Genomic DNA, 17,382 nt, shown 5'->3' on the forward strand with positions numbered 1-17,382 from the left:
GGAGTTTAAATGCACAACTTCTAAACCCCTCGCTGCTTTTTCACAAATCCGAGTAGCCAGGTACTAAACACACCCATCAGGGCTGTTCCCGCAGCATGTACAAAAAACAAGAGCATCCCAGCGTTGCAGCAGGAGAAGTTTCGATTCGGACAGAACAGTATGGGACAAAAAAATAAAAAGGTTTTATACACTGCATGCAGCTCAATCAGGAGCCAAGTTTTTTTTTTGTTTTGTTTTTTACTTGAAACAGTTAATCCAATAAAACCCGTTATTTAAAAACTACTTTTCAATTTACCTAACATTAATTCTGCAGAGTGGGCTGGCAAAGTCGATTCTCGTCCTTACCCTTTTCCACCCCCTGTGGTGCATTCAAATTGATTTAGCACAAACACTTGTCTGCATTTGTTTGCAGAACTCTAACTGAGCCCCTGTGACATTTGCGCAACCTCCTAGCACTAATGAATGCAGCTCGCCTTGCAACTGGGACTACGTCGTGTAGTGTCCCACTCAACCAACTCCCTTAACTTGAACCATGCACACTGTAACACAGAAAGAGCACGCTGAAAGGCACGCCGGCTGAAAGTCATCGCATTAAACAGACAAGGCTGCAATGCAAACCATGCGCATTGTAGCATCTGCGCTTACCTAGATAAACGCAAACACGCTGTCAATTTACCATCACACCGATTACACTGTTGTAACCACTTCCGCTTGTATGTCAGGGTAAAACATTTTGTCAAAAACATGTTTTCTGTAGATGCATTTCCAGCATGCACTTGACCACTGCATTGCCTAACACTGGAGTCTTGTACTGGAAAACCCAAGGGGAAACCGTTTCTCGCAGCTGGTTATGGTGTCTGTGGCAGCCGTGGTAAATGGTTTCCTTGGTTTCTTCCTACAATAGTCACACTGTAGGCTGTGCCGTGTGTGTGTGTGTGTTGCTGGATCACAGGGGTGGACAGTGCGATACACACACTGTAGGACAGCGGACTCCACAGCTAGCAGCGCACAGTATATCCAGCTGTGTTAACTGATGTGCGTTATACCAGGGGCGCACAATTAAAAAAAAAAACACACAATTTGATCTGGTGAAAGCGCAGCTATTTAACACAATTGCACCGGTGTGTTTAATGTGTTAACTTTCAATCTGCGTTTTTTAGAAGGTTAGGCAGCTGACAGTTAAATCTGAGCCTCGTTTTACGGGGTCGCTGTTTGAACTGCTTTTATGATGTCCTGATGCTGATCATTGGCAGCCTCTGCCCGATCACAGGAGCTGCCGTGAACCCGGTTTGACAACACCAGCCGAGCCCGGGTAGAAAAAGCAGAGATCGTCTTGCACCTGCGCACAGTGAGCAAGGGAGAGGGATTTCCACCGGGTACCGGATTCGATACTACACCGGTTTCCAGTGCAAATCTTAAAACGATGCCGGCTAACAGCACCGTGCTCGTAGATCTCAGAGCCCGGACACACAGCGCCCCCTCCAGCTGCACCAACTACCACACCGGGGACGCGACGGCCTTTCTGACACCTTTACCAGAAACAGCGGAAAAGAAACACGAATTACACTAGAAACATTAAAACGCATTATTTTAATTAAATTACAGTAAAAGGAAAGCTATAGCAAATCAGGTGTTTTTTTTTTTTTTTAACGCACCGGCGGAAAATAGTGCCACCCAACTTCGGTCTGCGGATTGAGATTTTTGTCTCCAATATAAATAAACAATTATTCCATTCACCAAATCGACGCGTCTGTCGTGTGAACTGTGACAGCGATCGTGTGCAGCGGGGCTGGGGTGCAAAACTGCCATTATATTATTAAAAAGATCCTCGGCTTCTGAATATGCAGCAATAAAAAAAAAATAAAAAAATGAACTCACCAGGAAAACGTTTGCTCCGCCATCTCACCGAAGGATGAGGACGCGATGGTTGCAGGAGGCAAAGGGGGTCCTTTTCACTGAATCTTTGGGATTAACTCCGTTTTTTTATTAGGGATCGGCTCCTTAATAACAGCCTTTCAGCAACAACATGGCGCAGCTGCTGTGCTTAGTATATATCAAGGAAAAAAAAAAAAAAACACCTCTTTATACAACCTCTGGGCTTGCTGTCGTCTCTTCGCCTCCAAGCAGGACTGGCTCGGGGCTCGTACCTTGCTATTGTGAGGTTAATCCCATCTGCAGATCTCTCTCTTTCTCTCTTCTTTCTTGCTCCGTGTCTCTCAATGCTATCTTGCACAAGCTGTAATGGAAGCCGCGCAGATAGCTTTGTTTTCAATGGCCGGGGGCGCGCGTGTGCGTGCGTGTGACTGTTCGGCGTGGTGCGCGTTCGCGACAACCGTGGCTGCGTCTCTTGTGTGCAAAAATAAAAAGGTGGGGAGGGGGATTGACAGTTGCGGAGGCAAGCCGCAGCGTGTGCTGTGGATCTGTCTGTTGCTAGCGGGTTTTGCTTTCGCTTGTTTTCAACCCGCAGCGCTGTCTGAGTTATGTATGTGCATTCGATTCTAAATTAAATAAGTAAGTGACCCGCTTGTTACGCGTTCTGCACTGCAATGGCACTGCAAACCCTTTTTCATTGGTTTATAAAGCTGCAGCTGACCTAAGGAAAAGAGCTTAATATTGATCTGCGGATCACTATAATATATACACCTCGCAAAAGGAGTGAACAGCAGCCAGCAGTATATAAAGTAGCTTTGTAACTGTACAATGCAAGCAGCGCCGGTGTAACGTTCATTTTTGCTGCTTCGTCAAAATGTGCTACCGGTAGCAAAATATAACACGTATAACAGTCAAAATTTAAGTTAAAGCAATCCAACAATTAATCTTGGTGGTTATACAGAGAGTAGTTTGAAAATATGCTAAAAAATATGTAGCAAAATTAAAATAATGTAATATAACAAACATGACTTGTTATTAGGCTAAGCTCAACAACATGATGGGAATTCACACCATTTGATGTGTTAACTGGTGCTGTTATTGAAGATTAGGGCGCCCCCTGTGGTCATTGTGGCACATAACAGCTCCAGAAGGCCATGAGCCCAGAAAGCAGGCATTTTAAATCAGTACCTGTCAGGTCACAGGAACTGAATCGTCATATTTCACTAGCGTTCGCATCAGAAGCAGGTACCAGTGCGCTCAGTGCAAGCGCTGTCGTAAATGCATCAATTGAGGATCTGTGTCTGTTTGAAGATCTGTATGTGACTGTGTGTGTGTCTCTGTGTATGGATCTGTATCTTTAGATCTGTGTGTCTGTATGGATCTGTGTCTGTATCTGCAGATCTGTATGGATCTGTCTGTGTCTGTATCCGTGTCTGTATGGATCTGTGTGTCTGTGTGTCTATCTGCAGATCTGTGTGTCTGTATGGATCTGTGTCTGTAGGTCTGTGTCTGTGTGTGTCCGTGTATGTTTGCTGTTTGTACTTCGCCTTGACAAAGAATCCAGACAGTTCTTGGAACACAGTGTGCAGAGAGAAAGGTCAAACAGCTCTGCTAGCTGCTTGGTACAAAGAGGCTCTCATAAATAAGGCTCTGTGAGGATCATTCAACAAAGACCACAAACTGCTGTGCAGCTGTAAACACCTGTAGTGCAGAGTGTGGCCACCAGGGGGTGCCACTGCTCAGGAAGCCAGAGTGTCTCCCCTCATTAAAGTAGAAGCATTATCCGGCTACATATAAATGTGTTTGTTGTTTTGTTTCTTTCATTTGTCTTTTCAAGTTAAAATAAAAAAATGCAACTCAAGCTGTGTTCTTATCAGTACCGTGTACACAAAGCATTTGAAAGAAGTCTGCTAGCACTTGCTAGCCCAGTACAGCAGCATTATAACAAGCTTCTGTGTGCAAACGCAGTCAAGGCTTACGAGACTAGAACCAAACCAGCTCAGCGATATAATCAATGTCCCTCTCAAGTTAGCTGTTTCTCATTTTGTTAGGTGAAGACGTTTTGTCAGTCAGGCCCTTTATATCTTACTGTCTGATGCATTATTAATACACGGACACAGTCTGTTCCCAAGCATCTGCAAAGTCTCCATAAGAAATGACACCCCCCAAGTAGGGCAGTCTGAGAAGCAGCCCTTGTTATCAGGGAGCCCCAGGTGGGTCCTGTGTTGTATCTGATGCAAGGGCAGGTCCTTGGACAGACACACCTGCTGTGAGGCATGTCAAGGTTGCCTGTGCCAGATAAATCCACCGATCTGCTTAGGAATCATTACAGGGATGGAAATAAGACTCCCACTGCATAGCAGTTTGATCCATTCCTGGTTTTACTGTGAGTTTAATAAGACACACCCGTGCTTGTTACTATCTATACACACCGTGGGTAATCGCGCTCATAGTAAAACATGGAATGGGTGATTCTGCTCTGCAGTCTGATTTGCAGGAGCTGTGAAGGTCACAGGAGCGCTCAGTAAAGCACTTTGGGTTCAGAGCAAAGTCCAGCCATGTCTGTTTTTAGTTTTGTAGTTTATTTGATGGTTTATGGGGCAGTACTGCACTGGGGCAAAGCGAATGGAATTCTTGTTCTTCTACTTAGGAATCGAATGATCCCTTTCAGGAGAAAGCTGTGCACATATCAGTCCATACAAATGTTTCCCTTAGTAAAAGCATAGCAAAATTGAGTCAATCGTGGTAAAGCACAGGTAAGGACTGTGAGGTGCATAATCAAAAAATGTCAAACTATAGTTAATGCAGAATATAACCGCGGGAGAAGCATGGGAAAACTGCAAATGTACCATGCAAACTGAACAGGGTAAACTTTTATAAGGGGGTGTGTGTGTGTGTGTGTGCTTGCCTCTGTGCACTTGTGTGGGTGTGCGCCTATGCATCAGTGTTTGTGTGTGCATGTCTTTATCTGTGTGATCTGTTTGCTGTTTTAGTCGAGTGTGTTTACAATGCACAGAATGGACTGTCATTCCCAAGCTGCACTTTGTCCAGCACTGGCACGCTCGCTCGTTCGCTCACGGGGTACAAAGTTCGATCCCTGGCACTGTGTGTGTGTGTGTGAGTGTGTGTGTGTGTGGTGGTGGTGGTGGTGGGGGGGGGGGGTAATAGATAAAAATGAACCTTGGAAAATGAACCCGGCTCAAACGTAAACAGATAACTGCGGAATCCTTTCATCAGCTCCCAGCGCTGAGCAGAGTTCCACTTTGGGCTGAAATCAAGAGCATTCGGATTGGGGTTGTTTTCTCTGAGAGAGGTGGGCGTTGCTGCAGTGAACCTGCAGGCCGGGGGAAGAGAGGAGTGCAGAGCCCATGGGACAGAGCAAGAGGAGGCTGAGTGAGATCGCCATGGTCACCCGCCTGACCACCTTGCAGCAGGAGCTGCTGAGCGCTTTGCTGGGGTCGGGGTTGAGCAAGCAGACGCTGCTGGAGGCTCTGGGGGAGATGGAAGCCTGCAGGCCCCCCCAGGCCGAGGAGAGCCCTCTGGAGGAGGGGGGGGGCGAGCCGCGGCTTGGGGGGGGGGAGGACAGCTCGGAGGAGGAGGGGGAGGAGTTCACCCCCCCTATATTCAAGGAGCTGGAGGCTCTGAGCCCGGAGGAAGCAAGCCGACAGAGAGCCATGGTGGACAGGTTCTTACAGTAAGCACCCTGGGAGGAACCTCTCCCAAACTCCTCTGCTAACACTGACCGCTTCACAGTCCGCTGGAACCAGGAAGAGTCCAGCTGCTCCTGGTGTTTCATGTGTCCGTGTTGCAGCATCCTAAGCGAAGGGATAGAATAAAAAGAGGGCACATGTACAAAAGTAACAAGGCAAAGTGAAAATAGGTAGCCTAGCAGGAAGGGCTAGCTGTATAACCTAGCAGTCACAGTGAGCATGGTGAGATCACATCCTAGCAGTCAAAGTCTAGTCAAACAGACTGCTTTGCTTGAAAATTAAAATCGATCTACACATGCTATTTTACTGTTACTTATGCATATCATTTCACTGATCCAATAGTTTTAATTTAGCTCATTTTTTATTTCTATGTGTTTATTTTTCTTAACCATGCTTTCTGTCCCTTCTCTCCAAACTCAATGCTGCTCCACTTACCCTGCTCCCTCTCTTCTTTCTCCTCCTGTCGCCTCTTTCTGTCTCTTGCCCTGCCTTTCTTTCTAGATTTTTCATCCCTGTTCTTTTCTCCCATGCTTCACTCTGTCCCTCGCTCAGGCTCCCTCTCCCCTTCACTTTCTTCCTTCTCCCGTGTCTCTGTCCATCTCCTTCCCTGCTCTCCCTCCTCTCGCTCCATGATTCTGCATCCTCTTTCCCAGCTCTCCCCAACTCTCTTCTGCCGCCTCCCTTTGTCTCCTGCTCCCCTTCTGCCCAGCTCTTTGCCCTTCTCACTGCTCCCCCTCTCCGCTCCCCCTCTGTCCAGCTCTCTGCCCCTCTCTACCCCTCTCTCCCCTCCCTCTCTCCCAGCTCTCTGCCCCTCTCCATTCCCTCTCTCCGCTCTCTCTCCCAGCTCTCTGCCCCTCTCTCCGTTCCCTCGCCCAGCTCTCTGCCCCTCTCTCTGCTCCCTCTCCCAGCTCTCTGCCCCTCTCTCCGCTCCCTCTCCCAGCTCTCTGCCCCTCTCTCCGTTCCCTCTCTCAGCTCTCTACCCCTCTCTCTGCCCCTCTCTCCGCTCCCTCTTCCCAGCTCTGTCTGCCCCTCTCCGGGGGTTTATTTTAAAGGCATAGCTCTCTAGTCCAGGCGGAGCCCGGCTGGTTACTAATTACCAAGCCCAGGTATTATTCCCTTTTCTTTTGTAAATGGAGAAAGGAAAAAGCACCTGTTTTGCATTCGATGATTAACTCCTGATTATACATTATCTGGAGTGACAGCGGGAGATAGGTCCATGCTGAGTTATTAATTAATGCATCAGCTCCCATCGCCCCGGGCTCACACGCTGCACACAGAGGATTAATACAGCTCTGTGTCAAACCAGCATATGATACATGCCTCCTGTGTGAGACAGCAGGTCTTCCTGCTGTGCATTTAGAGCGCTGAATATCACACACATTGGAGTATACACTATCCTAGCCTGGAGATACTGTAGGAATGCTGGTTTAGGAGACTCTGTTAATAAGAAGACTCTTTCGCAGTGAAAACTTGTACAGTCTGGGAACAGCATAGTAGGAGACTGTTGTTCTACGAGAACCTTCCACTATCAGCACCTAAACCAACCATTACTGACTTAAAATTTCAGTGTTCAAGCTAGTCTGTGTGTGTGTGTGTGTGTGTGTGTGTGTGTGTGTGTGTGTGTGTGTGTGTGTGTGTGTGTGCGTGCGTGTTGGATTTTCACTGTCTCTGATCAGCTGTCATACGGTCCTGCTTTTGTTGGAAATGGAAATATAGTGATCTGTTTTTAAATTGGCAACGCTGAAATGCAAACAGCTCTGTTTTATTGCTCCCAACCGGTGCTGGACTTTGTTCGTTGTTTCCACTGTTATCAGCAAGCAAACAGACAAGCAGGGGGGCTGCGTGAAAGAAGTTAGGTTTCCATTTCATATATGAAAATACAGTCCTTCTATATATATATATACAAACCCAGGACTGGAGGACTCAAACAGCTGTCTAACAAGGATGAGCAATACTTGAAGATAATATCCTTAAGGAATAGAAGGAAGACAAGCATTGAATTGAAAACAGAACTGGCAGAAGGCACAGGTGTCACTGTCCCTCAAATCAACAGTACGAAGGTCCCTCATGAAATCAGGACTTAAAGGATGTGTTGCAGTAAAAATACCTCTGTTAAGAAAGGGAACAAGACTAAAAGGCTAAAATATGCACAAGAACACAGAAATGGGACTATGGAACAACGGTCAAAGGAGCTTTGGACTGTTGATTTGATGGACAGCGACACCTGTGCCTTCTGCCAGTTCTGTTATTAATTCACCTCTTGTCAATTCAACAGTGCAGTGCAGTGCACAAGCTATAACTCAGTCCATGCTGATAACAAGGCAGGCTGATCAGATTAACCCCTTAGTTTCTGATCGACACAGACACTATTCAAGTAATATAGCTGCAGTATTCTGCTCAGGGGTGTCTTCTGAGCCCCAGTGTGGAGGGGAGATCTCAGCCCACATCTTTCCTTGTGTTGTGCCAGGCAGGACTCGTGGCACGTGGCTAAGCTAGTGAAGAGCTACATGCAGCAGCACAACCTCCCCCAGAGGGAGGTGGTGGATTCCACCGGACTGAACCAGTCCCACCTCTCCCAGCACCTCAACAAGGGCACTCCCATGAAGAGCCAGAAGAGGGCAGCACTGTACACCTGGTACGTGCGCAAGCAGAGAGAGATCAGCCAGCGTAAGTACATGCAGCTCTCATGCACTAATCACACAAGCACCTCAATCATTCACACACTAATCACACAGCATAGCATCTGTTTCATGAATGTACAATACTGTGTATTTATCCTGAAGCCGTGTTAAACAGTTAAAAAAATGACTTTTCTTTCTATGTGGGTTTGAGTCACTCCCACAACACTCATGCAAGTAGCAATCACATACAATGCTAACAGAGCACTGTAACCCTCTATATATTTATTTATTATCAAATCTCCCTCTTGAGAGCAGTACTAGCCCTGCGTACTCTAACAGGACTATCTCTCTGGTGGTGTTCTGACTCGCTCACCTCCCTCACTCCTCAGAATTCACCAATGCCAGCCAGGGACTGCTGGGGGACGACCCCACCGAGGAGCTGACCAATAAGAAGGTGCGGAGGAACAGGTTTAAGTGGGGCCCCGCCTCCCAGCAGATTCTCTTCCAGGCCTACGAGAGACAGAAGAACCCGAGCAAAGAGGAGAGGGAGGCGCTGGTGGAAGAGTGCAACAGGTGAGTGAGGAGCAGAGGGGGAGAAGGGGGAGCGGAGGAGTGTCAGAGCTGAGAGAGGAGCAGAAGGGGGAGCGGAGGAGTGTCACAGCTGAGAGAGGAGCAGAAGGGGGAGCAGAGGAGTGTCACAGCTGAGAGAGGAGCAGAAGGGGGAGAAGGGGGAGTGTCAGAGCTGAGAGAGGAGCAGAAGGGGGAGAAGGGGGAGTGTCAGAGCTGAGAGAGGAGCAGAAGGGGGAGCAGAGGAGTGTCACATCTGAAAGAGGAGCAGAAGGGGGAGTGTCAGAGCTGAGTGAGGAGCAGAAGGGGGAGCAGAGGAGTGTCACAGCTGAGAGAGGAGCAAAGGGGGAGCAGAGGAGTGTCACAGCTGAGTGAGGAGCAGAAGGGGAGAAGGGGGAGTGTCAGAGCTGAGAGAGGAGCAGAGGGGGAGAAGGGGGAGTGGAGGAGTGTCACAGCTGAGAGAGGAGCAGAAGTGGGAGCGGAGGAGTGTCACAGCTGAGAGAGGAGCAGAGGGGGGAGAAGGGGAAGTGTCAGAGCTGAGAGAGGAGCAGAGGGGGGAGAAGAGGAAGTGTCAGAGCTGAGAGAGGAGCAGAGGGGGGAGAAGGGGGAGTGTCAGAGCTGAGAGAGGAGGAGAGGGGAGAAGGGGGAGTGTCAGAGCTGAGAGGGGGAATAGAGAGAGGCAGGGGGAAGGGGGGAGGTGAAAGAATGGGTAAAGGAGTTAGGGAGTGGGGTGCTTTCAGGGGTGTGTGGTCATGGTGCTGTGGGTGTACCCCTGGCAGCTGTGTGTGTGTTGCAGGGCGGAGTGTATCCAGCGTGGCGTGTCCCCCTCTCAGGTTCATGGGCTGGGCTCTAACCTGGTCACGGAGGTGCGGGTGTATAACTGGTTCGCTAACCGGCGCAAAGAGGAGGCCTTCCGTCACAAACTGGCCATGGACTCGTACGGGAGCCAGCTCCCCCCTCCCCACAGCACAGCCTCTGGGAGCCAGGCTGGAGCACACAACAGCAACCCCCTCAACACTGCCGGCCTCTCAGCCAGCCCCACACACGGTGAGGCACCGAGACACACACAGACAGACAGACAGGCGCACACACACAGACAGGGAGACAGACACAGGCACTAGAGCCCAAGCCAAGGCCTCTCTCTCCCTGGGATGCTCTTGTTACAGCAGTCCAGGCTCCTGCTCCTGTTGTACAAAGAGCCCCAGTGACAGAACGAATGTAAATGCAGCAGTAACCTGAAAGAAGGAAACGTCTAACCCTGACTGTCTGTACCCTCCAGGTACAAGTACAGCTCAGAGAGACTAATAATAATAATAATAATAACAATAATAATAATAATCAGGGTCTTGCCCATTTCAGTTTAATTCGATTTATAAAGAAAAGTATTTCTCTTTTCTCTCTCTCTCTCTCGCAGGAGTAAGGTACAGTGAAGAACAGGCCAACGAAGGGCTGACATCCAGCATCAGTCACCATGGAAACAGCGGCATGGTTACCACACAGTCCATACTGCAGTCTGTGTCTCCTCCCGGCCTGGAGCCCAGCCACAACCTGCTGAGCAACGACTGCAAACCGGTGAGGGGAGAGAGGAGAGGAGGAGGAGGAGAGGGAGAGGAGAAGAGATTGAGCAGAGGGGGAGGAGAGGGAAACAGGGGGATTGAGAGGGAGGAGATAGAACAGAGGGAGAAAAGAGGGGGAGGAGAGAGAGTACACAGAAACAGCCTGCCAATGCAAACCAGTGAGGAGAGGGGGAAGTGGGGAGTGGGAGAGGAGGAGGGGGAGAGAGAGGGCAGATGAGAGAGAGGGAGGGGAGGGGGACACAGCCCAGGCACTGTCCGTGAAGCAGTGATTGCACACCGCTGAGGGGAGACAGGTGCTAACATACAGTGTATCTATATAAACTGCAAGGCGTGCTGTGCTGTGTTGCACTGTGTGACAGTCTCCTCGCGGTCCCCCAGGTGTCAGCTGCAGGAGGGACCCTGCCCCCAGTCAGCACCCTGACTGCACTGCACAGCCTGCTCCCCCACTCCGCTCACTCACACCCCCAGACCCAGGGGCTCATCATGGCCTCGCTGCCCAGCGTCATGACCATCGGCCCGGGGGAGTCCTCCTTCGTCATAGGTAACGGGATTCTCTGGTACCTCAGTGCTTTGTTAGGATCATGCAAGTGCCTATGTGTCTGTGCCGTAGACCTTGTGTATTTGAGTGCTGTAGTGCAGGGATGGAAATGAGAATCCCATTGCTTAGCACTGTGATCCATTCCTGGTTTTACTATGAGTTTAGTAAGACACACCTGAGCTTGTTGCCTACACATAGGCTAATCAAACTCGTAGTAAAACCCAGAATGGGTGAAACTACTATGCAACAGGAGTCTTATTTCCATCACTGTAGGGAATCTGTGATATAATGTCAATACCAGCCAAAGCTGGCCCTTCCATTCCTTGCTTCAACCCTGTTCTAAATTGTTTAAGTGAACCAATTAAACCTCAATCCAGACCCTGCCACAGTTCATTATCTCATTTTACTTCTTAAATCTGGCGTGGAATTGCCCTGCGGGACCATGATTGGACAGCCCTGGTCTAAGCTGTACCCTTTTCAGTGCCGGTCTCCTGTCTGTCAGTGCTGTAGTACCTATCTGTGCTGCACCCTTTCCCTGTCTCACTCTGTCCCACAGGCCTCGCCTCCACGCAGTCTCAGAACATCCCCGTCATCAACAGCGTGGGGGGCGGGCTCACAGCTCTCCAGCCAGTGCAGTTCCAGCAGCAGCTGCACCACGGACACCAGCAGCCAATCATGCAGCAGTTTCAGAGTCACATGGCCCAGAACTCCTTCATGGCCACCATGGCGCAGTTCCAGTCCCCGCACAGTGAGTCTAGGGAGGGGGCGAGCATCAGGAACAGGAGACGGGGGCGGGGGGCTTTTTAACAGACACTCAACACCCTGAGCTGATAAATACATGCCAGGTCACTTCTGGTGATTGTAAGTGGATGTCTCTGTGTTTCTCCAGCGTACAGCCACAAGTCAGAGCTGCCCCAGTACGCCCCCACCAGCCTCTTCCCTCAGACCATGGTGATCACAGACACAGGGAACCTCAGCACTCTCACCAGCCTGACCGCCATCAAACAGGTAACACCTCTCACCTGAGAGAGGTACCCCTGTAACTCCCTGATGCCGGGCTATAGGTGCTGCACTGAAATATTACATGGAAAGACTCCCTTTCTTCTTCGCCTCCTCCTCCTCTTCTTCTTCTCTGCTGCAGATTCTGACCTCGGATCCCGACAGCCAGTCGAATGCTCCGACCCACACGCCCGTGTCGCACTCCCAGGACGGGACCCTCCACCTCCTGCAGGGCAGCCCACCTGTGGCAGGTAACCCTCCAGCCATTTCACTTCTTAAAAGCCTTGATGAAAAGTTACTAAAAGGTGTTGATTGGCTCAGCCTATACCAGCTCATTTTCCAACACTGGGGAATGGCCCTGGATTGCATCTACCTCTTTACTGTAGGAGTGATCCCAGAATAACAGGGATGCAAATAAGACTCCCATTCCATTGCAGTTTGATCCATTCCTGGTTTTGCTATGCCTTTAATAAAGACACATCAGAGCTTGTTATCTATACACTACAGCTAACCAAGCTCGCAGTAAAACCTGGAATGGATGAAACTGCTCTGCAATATTTCCATCCCTGGGATAACCACGGACAGAAGCAATCCAAGGCGATTCCCCAGCACTGTAAAATGCTCTGAAGAAAACTCCAGCTTTGGCTTCTCCCACTGGTCTGCAGACTGATCAAATCGACCCCTCTGCATTGAAGGGGTTCAGTAAAGGCCTTGACTGTCTCCTCGCTCTCCGCAGTGTCCTCTGCAGGCAGCCTGGTGATGTATCAGACCCAACAGGGCAACGAGAGTCACCCCCACCTCCTGCAGCCCCCCCTGGGCACCATAGAGACCTTCCTCCCTGCGCAGATGACCTCCTCCTCCTCCTCACAGTAGCACACATTCTGAAAGCAGAGAACATGCCAGACCCTTGCCATCACCCTGGCTGTACTAGGTGGTACAGCTGGGGCTCCACACAGAGCAGGGAGGATGAAGCCTGGTGAGTTGGAGAAGGTTCCTGTCCGCTCTCTCCGCTCTCTCATACAGTGTAAATGAACCAAAGGGCTGCTTATCGTTTCTACTGGAGATGCAAACAACGCCCGTGCATACCCTGTGCTGGGCAGCCTGTCCTTTGCCACGCATGATCTTTCTCAATGTTTTGTAAATAAAAAGCTTTTGTTTTAATGCACTTTCGTTGAAACCGGTACTGATTTTCGTCGGCTTACACCTGCTGGGCTGGAAATCTCATTGCACAGCAGTTTGAGCTGCCCCAGGAACGGGTGAAAGTGCTGTGCAACAGGAGTCTTATTTCCATCTCCGCTTTGGCGTGCTCGTCAAGGCTCGGGTTTCTTAACGATCAACGCAGTGATGCTAATTGTCCCTTGAACTGGAACTGGACTCGCTGCAAAGTTACAGTGGAGGAACGTTGGCATCTGAAGGGAAAGGGATGATCTGTGTCCAGTGAAGGGGGTCCAGTGACGGGGTAACCGAGGGCTATGATCAGCCAGTTCTATTCACAGCTTGGTAAATTTACATTCATTACATTAAAGCCAAGCAAACTTTATGCACATTCACAGAAACAACATGACCCAACGAAGAAAATACAAAATGCAAAGCTCATAGTTTTATAAAGTGAGTAAGCAAACCCACAAATTTTGAAAGTAACCCCTTTAAAAGGTTGCATTTAATCCCCTCCGAACTGCAGAGCGCAAGAATGCAGACAAACAAACTGGAGTTAGAAAACATCCCTTTAATATGCAAAGGTTCCGTCCAGCTGGAAGACAGAACCCACTGAGGCTTGCACCTTATTATACAGTCAGGATATAGATCTCTGCCCAAAGAAACGGATTCCAAAGAACCCAGCATGTCCTGTGCACACAGCTGGATGTGCAGTACATATACACACTGTACTGCTCCAGACTCCCAGCTTCTCAATGCCTTTCCACTGCGTCAGCGCCAGCCTGCGTCTCCGTGTGCAGGCGAGTGTGGGCGCTCTTGTCCAGGCTGGGAAGCACTCTTTTAGGTGTCCCATTTCACTTTGAAGTTCCCCCCAGTCTCTGGGGTGCAGTCACCCTCCTCCTGCCTGCTCTCTTTTAACTTCTTTTTTTTTTTCTTCTTCTTCTTCTTCTTCTTCGGAACCAGCGGTGTGGCGCTCTGCTCACTGCAGCTTCCCCCCTCCTTCCCCTGCTCCTGCGCTCCCTGGTTCTGCTGGCTGGGGATGGCGCTGTGTTTCAGGATGTCTGTCCCTGACACCGCTGCCTCCCTCAGCCTCTCCTCCATCTCGCTGTCCGAGTCACTGCAATCAAATACAGGGCAGAGTCACAAGCCAGGGGTGCTGACGGCTCAGAGTTTAAACAGTGCATGTGTGCTGTTCAAAACGGAGCTGCAAGCCTTAGTGTCCACATGCTAGAAACTCTGCAGTGCAAGCCAGTTCTGTGCACCTACAGTCTGCAAATCCACGTTGCAGGGATTTTTAAGAAAGCTATGGCAGGCTTCTTCTGACGGCTTGTCTGATTGATTACAAACATTCCCTAATGTGGTTAAACTGGTTTGACCCTACAGTTTAAACATTAAGGAGATTTAAAATTTCACCTGGAGCTGGGAGGGGGGCGGCGCCTTGCTGCTGGGGGAGGGTCCGGTTCTGCAGTGCCCCCTGGGACCGAGGTGGAGAACAAACGAAATCCTGAAAAAACGACGAGACGAGGAGACGATGGAAATGCTTTTAAAAAGAAATAGGAACTTGAATTGGAACTGGAATTGACCCCAACCTTGATTCTTCACAGTTAACTTCACGCTGTCACAGATAACTATTCTCAGGTGGCTTACCGTCTTCATCACTGCCTGGGCCAGGGGGAGCACATACAGCTTCCTCTGTCACTGTTATGCTGCTGCAAAATTACAAATAAATTCCCTGTTAAAACAAGTGCTGTGAAACAGCAAGGCACTGTGAACTACATGCAGAGCACGTGGGTGGGAAACACTATTGCTGTTTGTAGCGTTGAGTCAAATTTAGGGCCAACGATGCCAAAGTCATAGTCTCCACTATATAGCAGCTTGATCCTAGTTTCAGTCTTTAATAAGGCACACCTGCGCTTGTTACCACGACACACCGGGGCTAATGAAGCTACTAACAAAACCTGGAACGGAGGTGCTGCTGTGAGACAGGAAGGAGTCTTCTCTCCGTCCCTGCAGTCAGACTCACCTGGAGGTGCAGTCACTCACCCGTCCAGCATGGCGCTCAGCTTCTTAGCCACGTGTGCGCGGAACTCCGGAGTGGTCTGCAGCTCATTGGCATCGTGCTCGTCCACGCGTGGGCTGCAAACAACAGCGACAGTCAGTCACGTGACCAAAGAGCTCCTTTAATAGGGTCCTGCTGACCTCAGGGACGAACAACAATGCTTCACTTAGGATACAGTTAGGGTGCACAGGAGTGTATCATGGGGGATCAAGTTACTGGCTCACTACCAGTAAAAAGGAGTGATTGTATTGAAGTATACTGTTAAAATAACCTTAACAAAGGGAGGACAACCAGCAATCAATAAGACTCCTCTAATGAGGGTGCATGCACGCTCCCACCACTCCCTATCTCCTTCTAGTACTATAATGACATGAATCGGGCTGCTGCTGCCCTGAGGTCTCTTGTGTGGACAATATATTAAAAGAGAAACATGAATCAAAACACAAACCTACCGTCGACTCGGTCTGGATGAAGCAAAGCCATTTCTCACATCTTTGGTGTTTTCACCTAAAAATTCAAATCAAAACGTGTAAACAACAAACACCATAAAACGTTTTATTATTAATTTGAATAATAATAATAATAATAATAATAAGTTGCCATTAGAATGTTTTTGGCACCACCTCCTGGACAGAAGATCATGGTTATGTTCCGGAAGCATGCGGTAAAGCCTCGGGTCTCTACATTAATTGTAAATACACTTGCACGAGTATAACCGCAGTACTGTGCCTGCTAATAATACTTGCAGTGTTTTCAAGGTTTATAGCCTCTGATCAGACGTCTATGGCAGTCAATATGAATGATATTTATGAGTCGATAAAATGAGATACTCTAAGATTAGGGTGCATTCCTTCCAAAATGTATTATAAAAAGCATGTGGACACCCGTCACATTGGGGTGTGAAAACAGCACGCAATTATCCTTCAATTTGCAAAGAACGAGCTAACACTAATGCTGTCAATACACTACAGTTAATATATGATTAACATAGAAAATAAAGTTAGTTAGTATAAACGAAGTGTAAATGAGTTGCTGTTTGTAAAAGTATATATTCATACATTAATGTGCATTTTCAATTCAAAGTTTGATTAAAATACACACGGAGTTTCTGTGCAAGACCTTTCAAAGGTGCACAGTTCAATTGAACTGCACAGATCAGCCACTCTACAGATAAACACAAGGCCAGGTTGTTACAGTATTTCTCACAGTTGCAGTTGCACTGCAAACCCGATGCATTGCAGCTCTGCTTCTGCTCAGCGTGCCCGTGCCTTTCACAGCGCCCTGCAAATCCTTTTCTGCGTCTACCTTCCACGTGAAAGCGTCCCCGGGTACCTGCTTGGGTTTGCTTTTGAGTTTCCTTCGTGTCGAAACTCCAGGCAGCCTCCCGGAGCTTCTCCACATCCTCTTCACTGCTAGAATCAGACTCGCTCGCTAATGCACTGATCGCCGCCATGCTGGACTTGCCCAGGACCAAGCGGAAACGCAGTGCGTTCTGGGGTATGTAGTCCAGTACGCACAGAACACCCATGGCGGGTCAAATGATCATTGTTATTGAGTAACTTAAAATGGTTTAAATTCAATATCTTAAAATACATTTAAGAAATATAATAACAGATGATGTATTGTATTCCATTCTAATCTCATTCGGCATGTATACTGTTTTAATCAAATATTATCTTGAAGGACACAGGGGCTTTGAGGAAATTGAAAAAATAAAAATCCCTTATATTCCAGTAGAGGGCGCAAGAGATCTTTAATTTCAATTCCTGAATCAATGCAGGAATGTTCTATTAGAGTCTGTGTGTACACAGGCTCAGTGAAACTAGAAGGCGCAAGAGTGAGTAGCAGCAAAACATGTTATTCATTGGAAAATGAATCAGGAATGGCATGGAGCGAGAGGGCAGACATCTCAGTCTGCAGAGAATGATGTTACCATTCACATTAGGGATGAAGGGAACTGAACCTTCCTTTTTTGGAAGTTGGATGGCATGATAAGGATAAACATTCCCTAGGAAAGCTTCTGAACTCCTTAAAGATCCTTCAAGATGAAAAGAAAACCCTGTGGAAATGCATTTTGAAATGTGCAGGGTGCCACCTCTTTACAAGGGGAAATCTTCTAACAGTGCATAGCACAGAATAGTTATAGTATACTATGGTAACCCACCAGGGTTCAGGCGCTTATGTACAGGGCAGTATATATACTTGATCATGCTTTATATGAAAAATTTGTTACACATTGTCTATTATAACTTCTAGGTAATGTGAACATTCAGCATATATAATA

General features: G+C 48.4%; 3 protein-coding genes across 7 annotated transcripts in view; 1 reads left to right on the top strand and 2 right to left on the bottom strand.

Annotated features, from left to right (window-relative positions):
- The window catches only part of sppl3 (signal peptide peptidase 3), a 27,551-nt gene extending 21,524 nt beyond the window's left edge, over positions 1 to 6,027 (bottom strand). For 2 of the 3 annotated variants that reach the window (XM_041228590.1, XM_041228589.1), the window contains exons 1-2: positions 6,018 to 6,027; positions 5,616 to 5,687 (exon numbers count right to left, since the gene is read on the bottom strand). In XM_041228590.1, the coding sequence (XP_041084524.1) occupies positions 5,616 to 5,686 (71 nt within the window). In that variant the 5' untranslated portion in view covers position 5,687; positions 6,018 to 6,027. Of the gene's footprint in view, positions 1 to 1,878; positions 2,285 to 5,615; positions 5,688 to 6,017 lie in introns of those variants that run through there. The other variant, XM_041228591.1, reaches the window with a different exon arrangement.
- Positions 4,770 to 13,045, top strand: LOC121300147 (hepatocyte nuclear factor 1-alpha-like). The gene is made up of 10 exons (XM_041228588.1): positions 4,770 to 5,566; positions 8,050 to 8,249; positions 8,593 to 8,776; positions 9,567 to 9,817; positions 10,185 to 10,342; positions 10,726 to 10,888; positions 11,442 to 11,633; positions 11,775 to 11,893; positions 12,027 to 12,135; positions 12,621 to 13,045. The coding sequence occupies exons 1-10, from the start codon at positions 5,241 to 5,243 to the stop codon at positions 12,755 to 12,757; spliced, it is 1,839 nt and encodes a 612-aa protein (XP_041084522.1). The 5' UTR covers positions 4,770 to 5,240; the 3' UTR covers positions 12,758 to 13,045.
- A 98-nt stretch (positions 13,046 to 13,143) lies between these two features.
- Positions 13,144 to 16,648, bottom strand: LOC121300149 (protein CUSTOS-like). 3 transcript variants are annotated; one of them, XM_041228592.1, is made up of 6 exons: positions 16,404 to 16,648; positions 15,551 to 15,605; positions 15,083 to 15,175; positions 14,687 to 14,748; positions 14,453 to 14,579; positions 13,144 to 14,156 (listed from the first exon to the last, which is right to left on the bottom strand). In XM_041228592.1, exons 1-6 carry the CDS (start codon positions 16,624 to 16,626, stop codon positions 13,880 to 13,882), a joined length of 837 nt encoding a protein of 278 aa, XP_041084526.1. In that variant the 5' UTR covers positions 16,627 to 16,648; the 3' UTR covers positions 13,144 to 13,879. The 3 variants fall into 3 exon arrangements, with proteins under 3 accessions (XP_041084526.1, XP_041084527.1, XP_041084529.1); XM_041228593.1 differs by having other exon boundaries at positions 13,148 to 14,156; positions 16,431 to 16,648; XM_041228595.1 differs by having other exon boundaries at positions 13,152 to 14,156; positions 14,453 to 14,543.
- Positions 16,649 to 17,382: the final 734 nt, after the last annotated feature.

This window comes from Polyodon spathula, chromosome 25 (genome assembly GCF_017654505.1).
Source record: "Polyodon spathula isolate WHYD16114869_AA chromosome 25, ASM1765450v1, whole genome shotgun sequence".
Classification (NCBI taxonomy): Eukaryota; Metazoa; Chordata; class Actinopteri; order Acipenseriformes; family Polyodontidae; genus Polyodon; species Polyodon spathula.

Excerpts from the sequence above, each read along its gene's own strand:
- LOC121300147 (XM_041228588.1), top strand. The coding sequence starts at position 5,241 with ATGGGACAGAGCAAGAGGAGGCTGAGTGAGATCGCCATGGTCACCCGC. Across the intron at positions 10,889-11,441 it reads GGAGTCCTCCTTCGTCATAG|GCCTCGCCTCCACGCAGTCT; the intron begins GTAACGGGATTC and ends TCTGTCCCACAG. Across the intron at positions 11,634-11,774 it reads GCAGTTCCAGTCCCCGCACA|CGTACAGCCACAAGTCAGAG; the intron begins GTGAGTCTAGGG and ends GTGTTTCTCCAG.
- LOC121300149 (XM_041228592.1), bottom strand. The coding sequence starts at position 16,626 with ATGGGTGTTCTGTGCGTACTGGACTACATACCCCAGAACGCACTGCGT. Across the intron at positions 14,749-15,082 it reads CTGAGCGCCATGCTGGACGG|CAGCATAACAGTGACAGAGG; the intron begins GTGAGTGACTGC and ends GTAATTTTGCAG. Across the intron at positions 14,580-14,686 it reads CCCAGGCAGTGATGAAGACG|CATTTCCATCGTCTCCTCGT; the intron begins GTAAGCCACCTG and ends TCTTTTTAAAAG.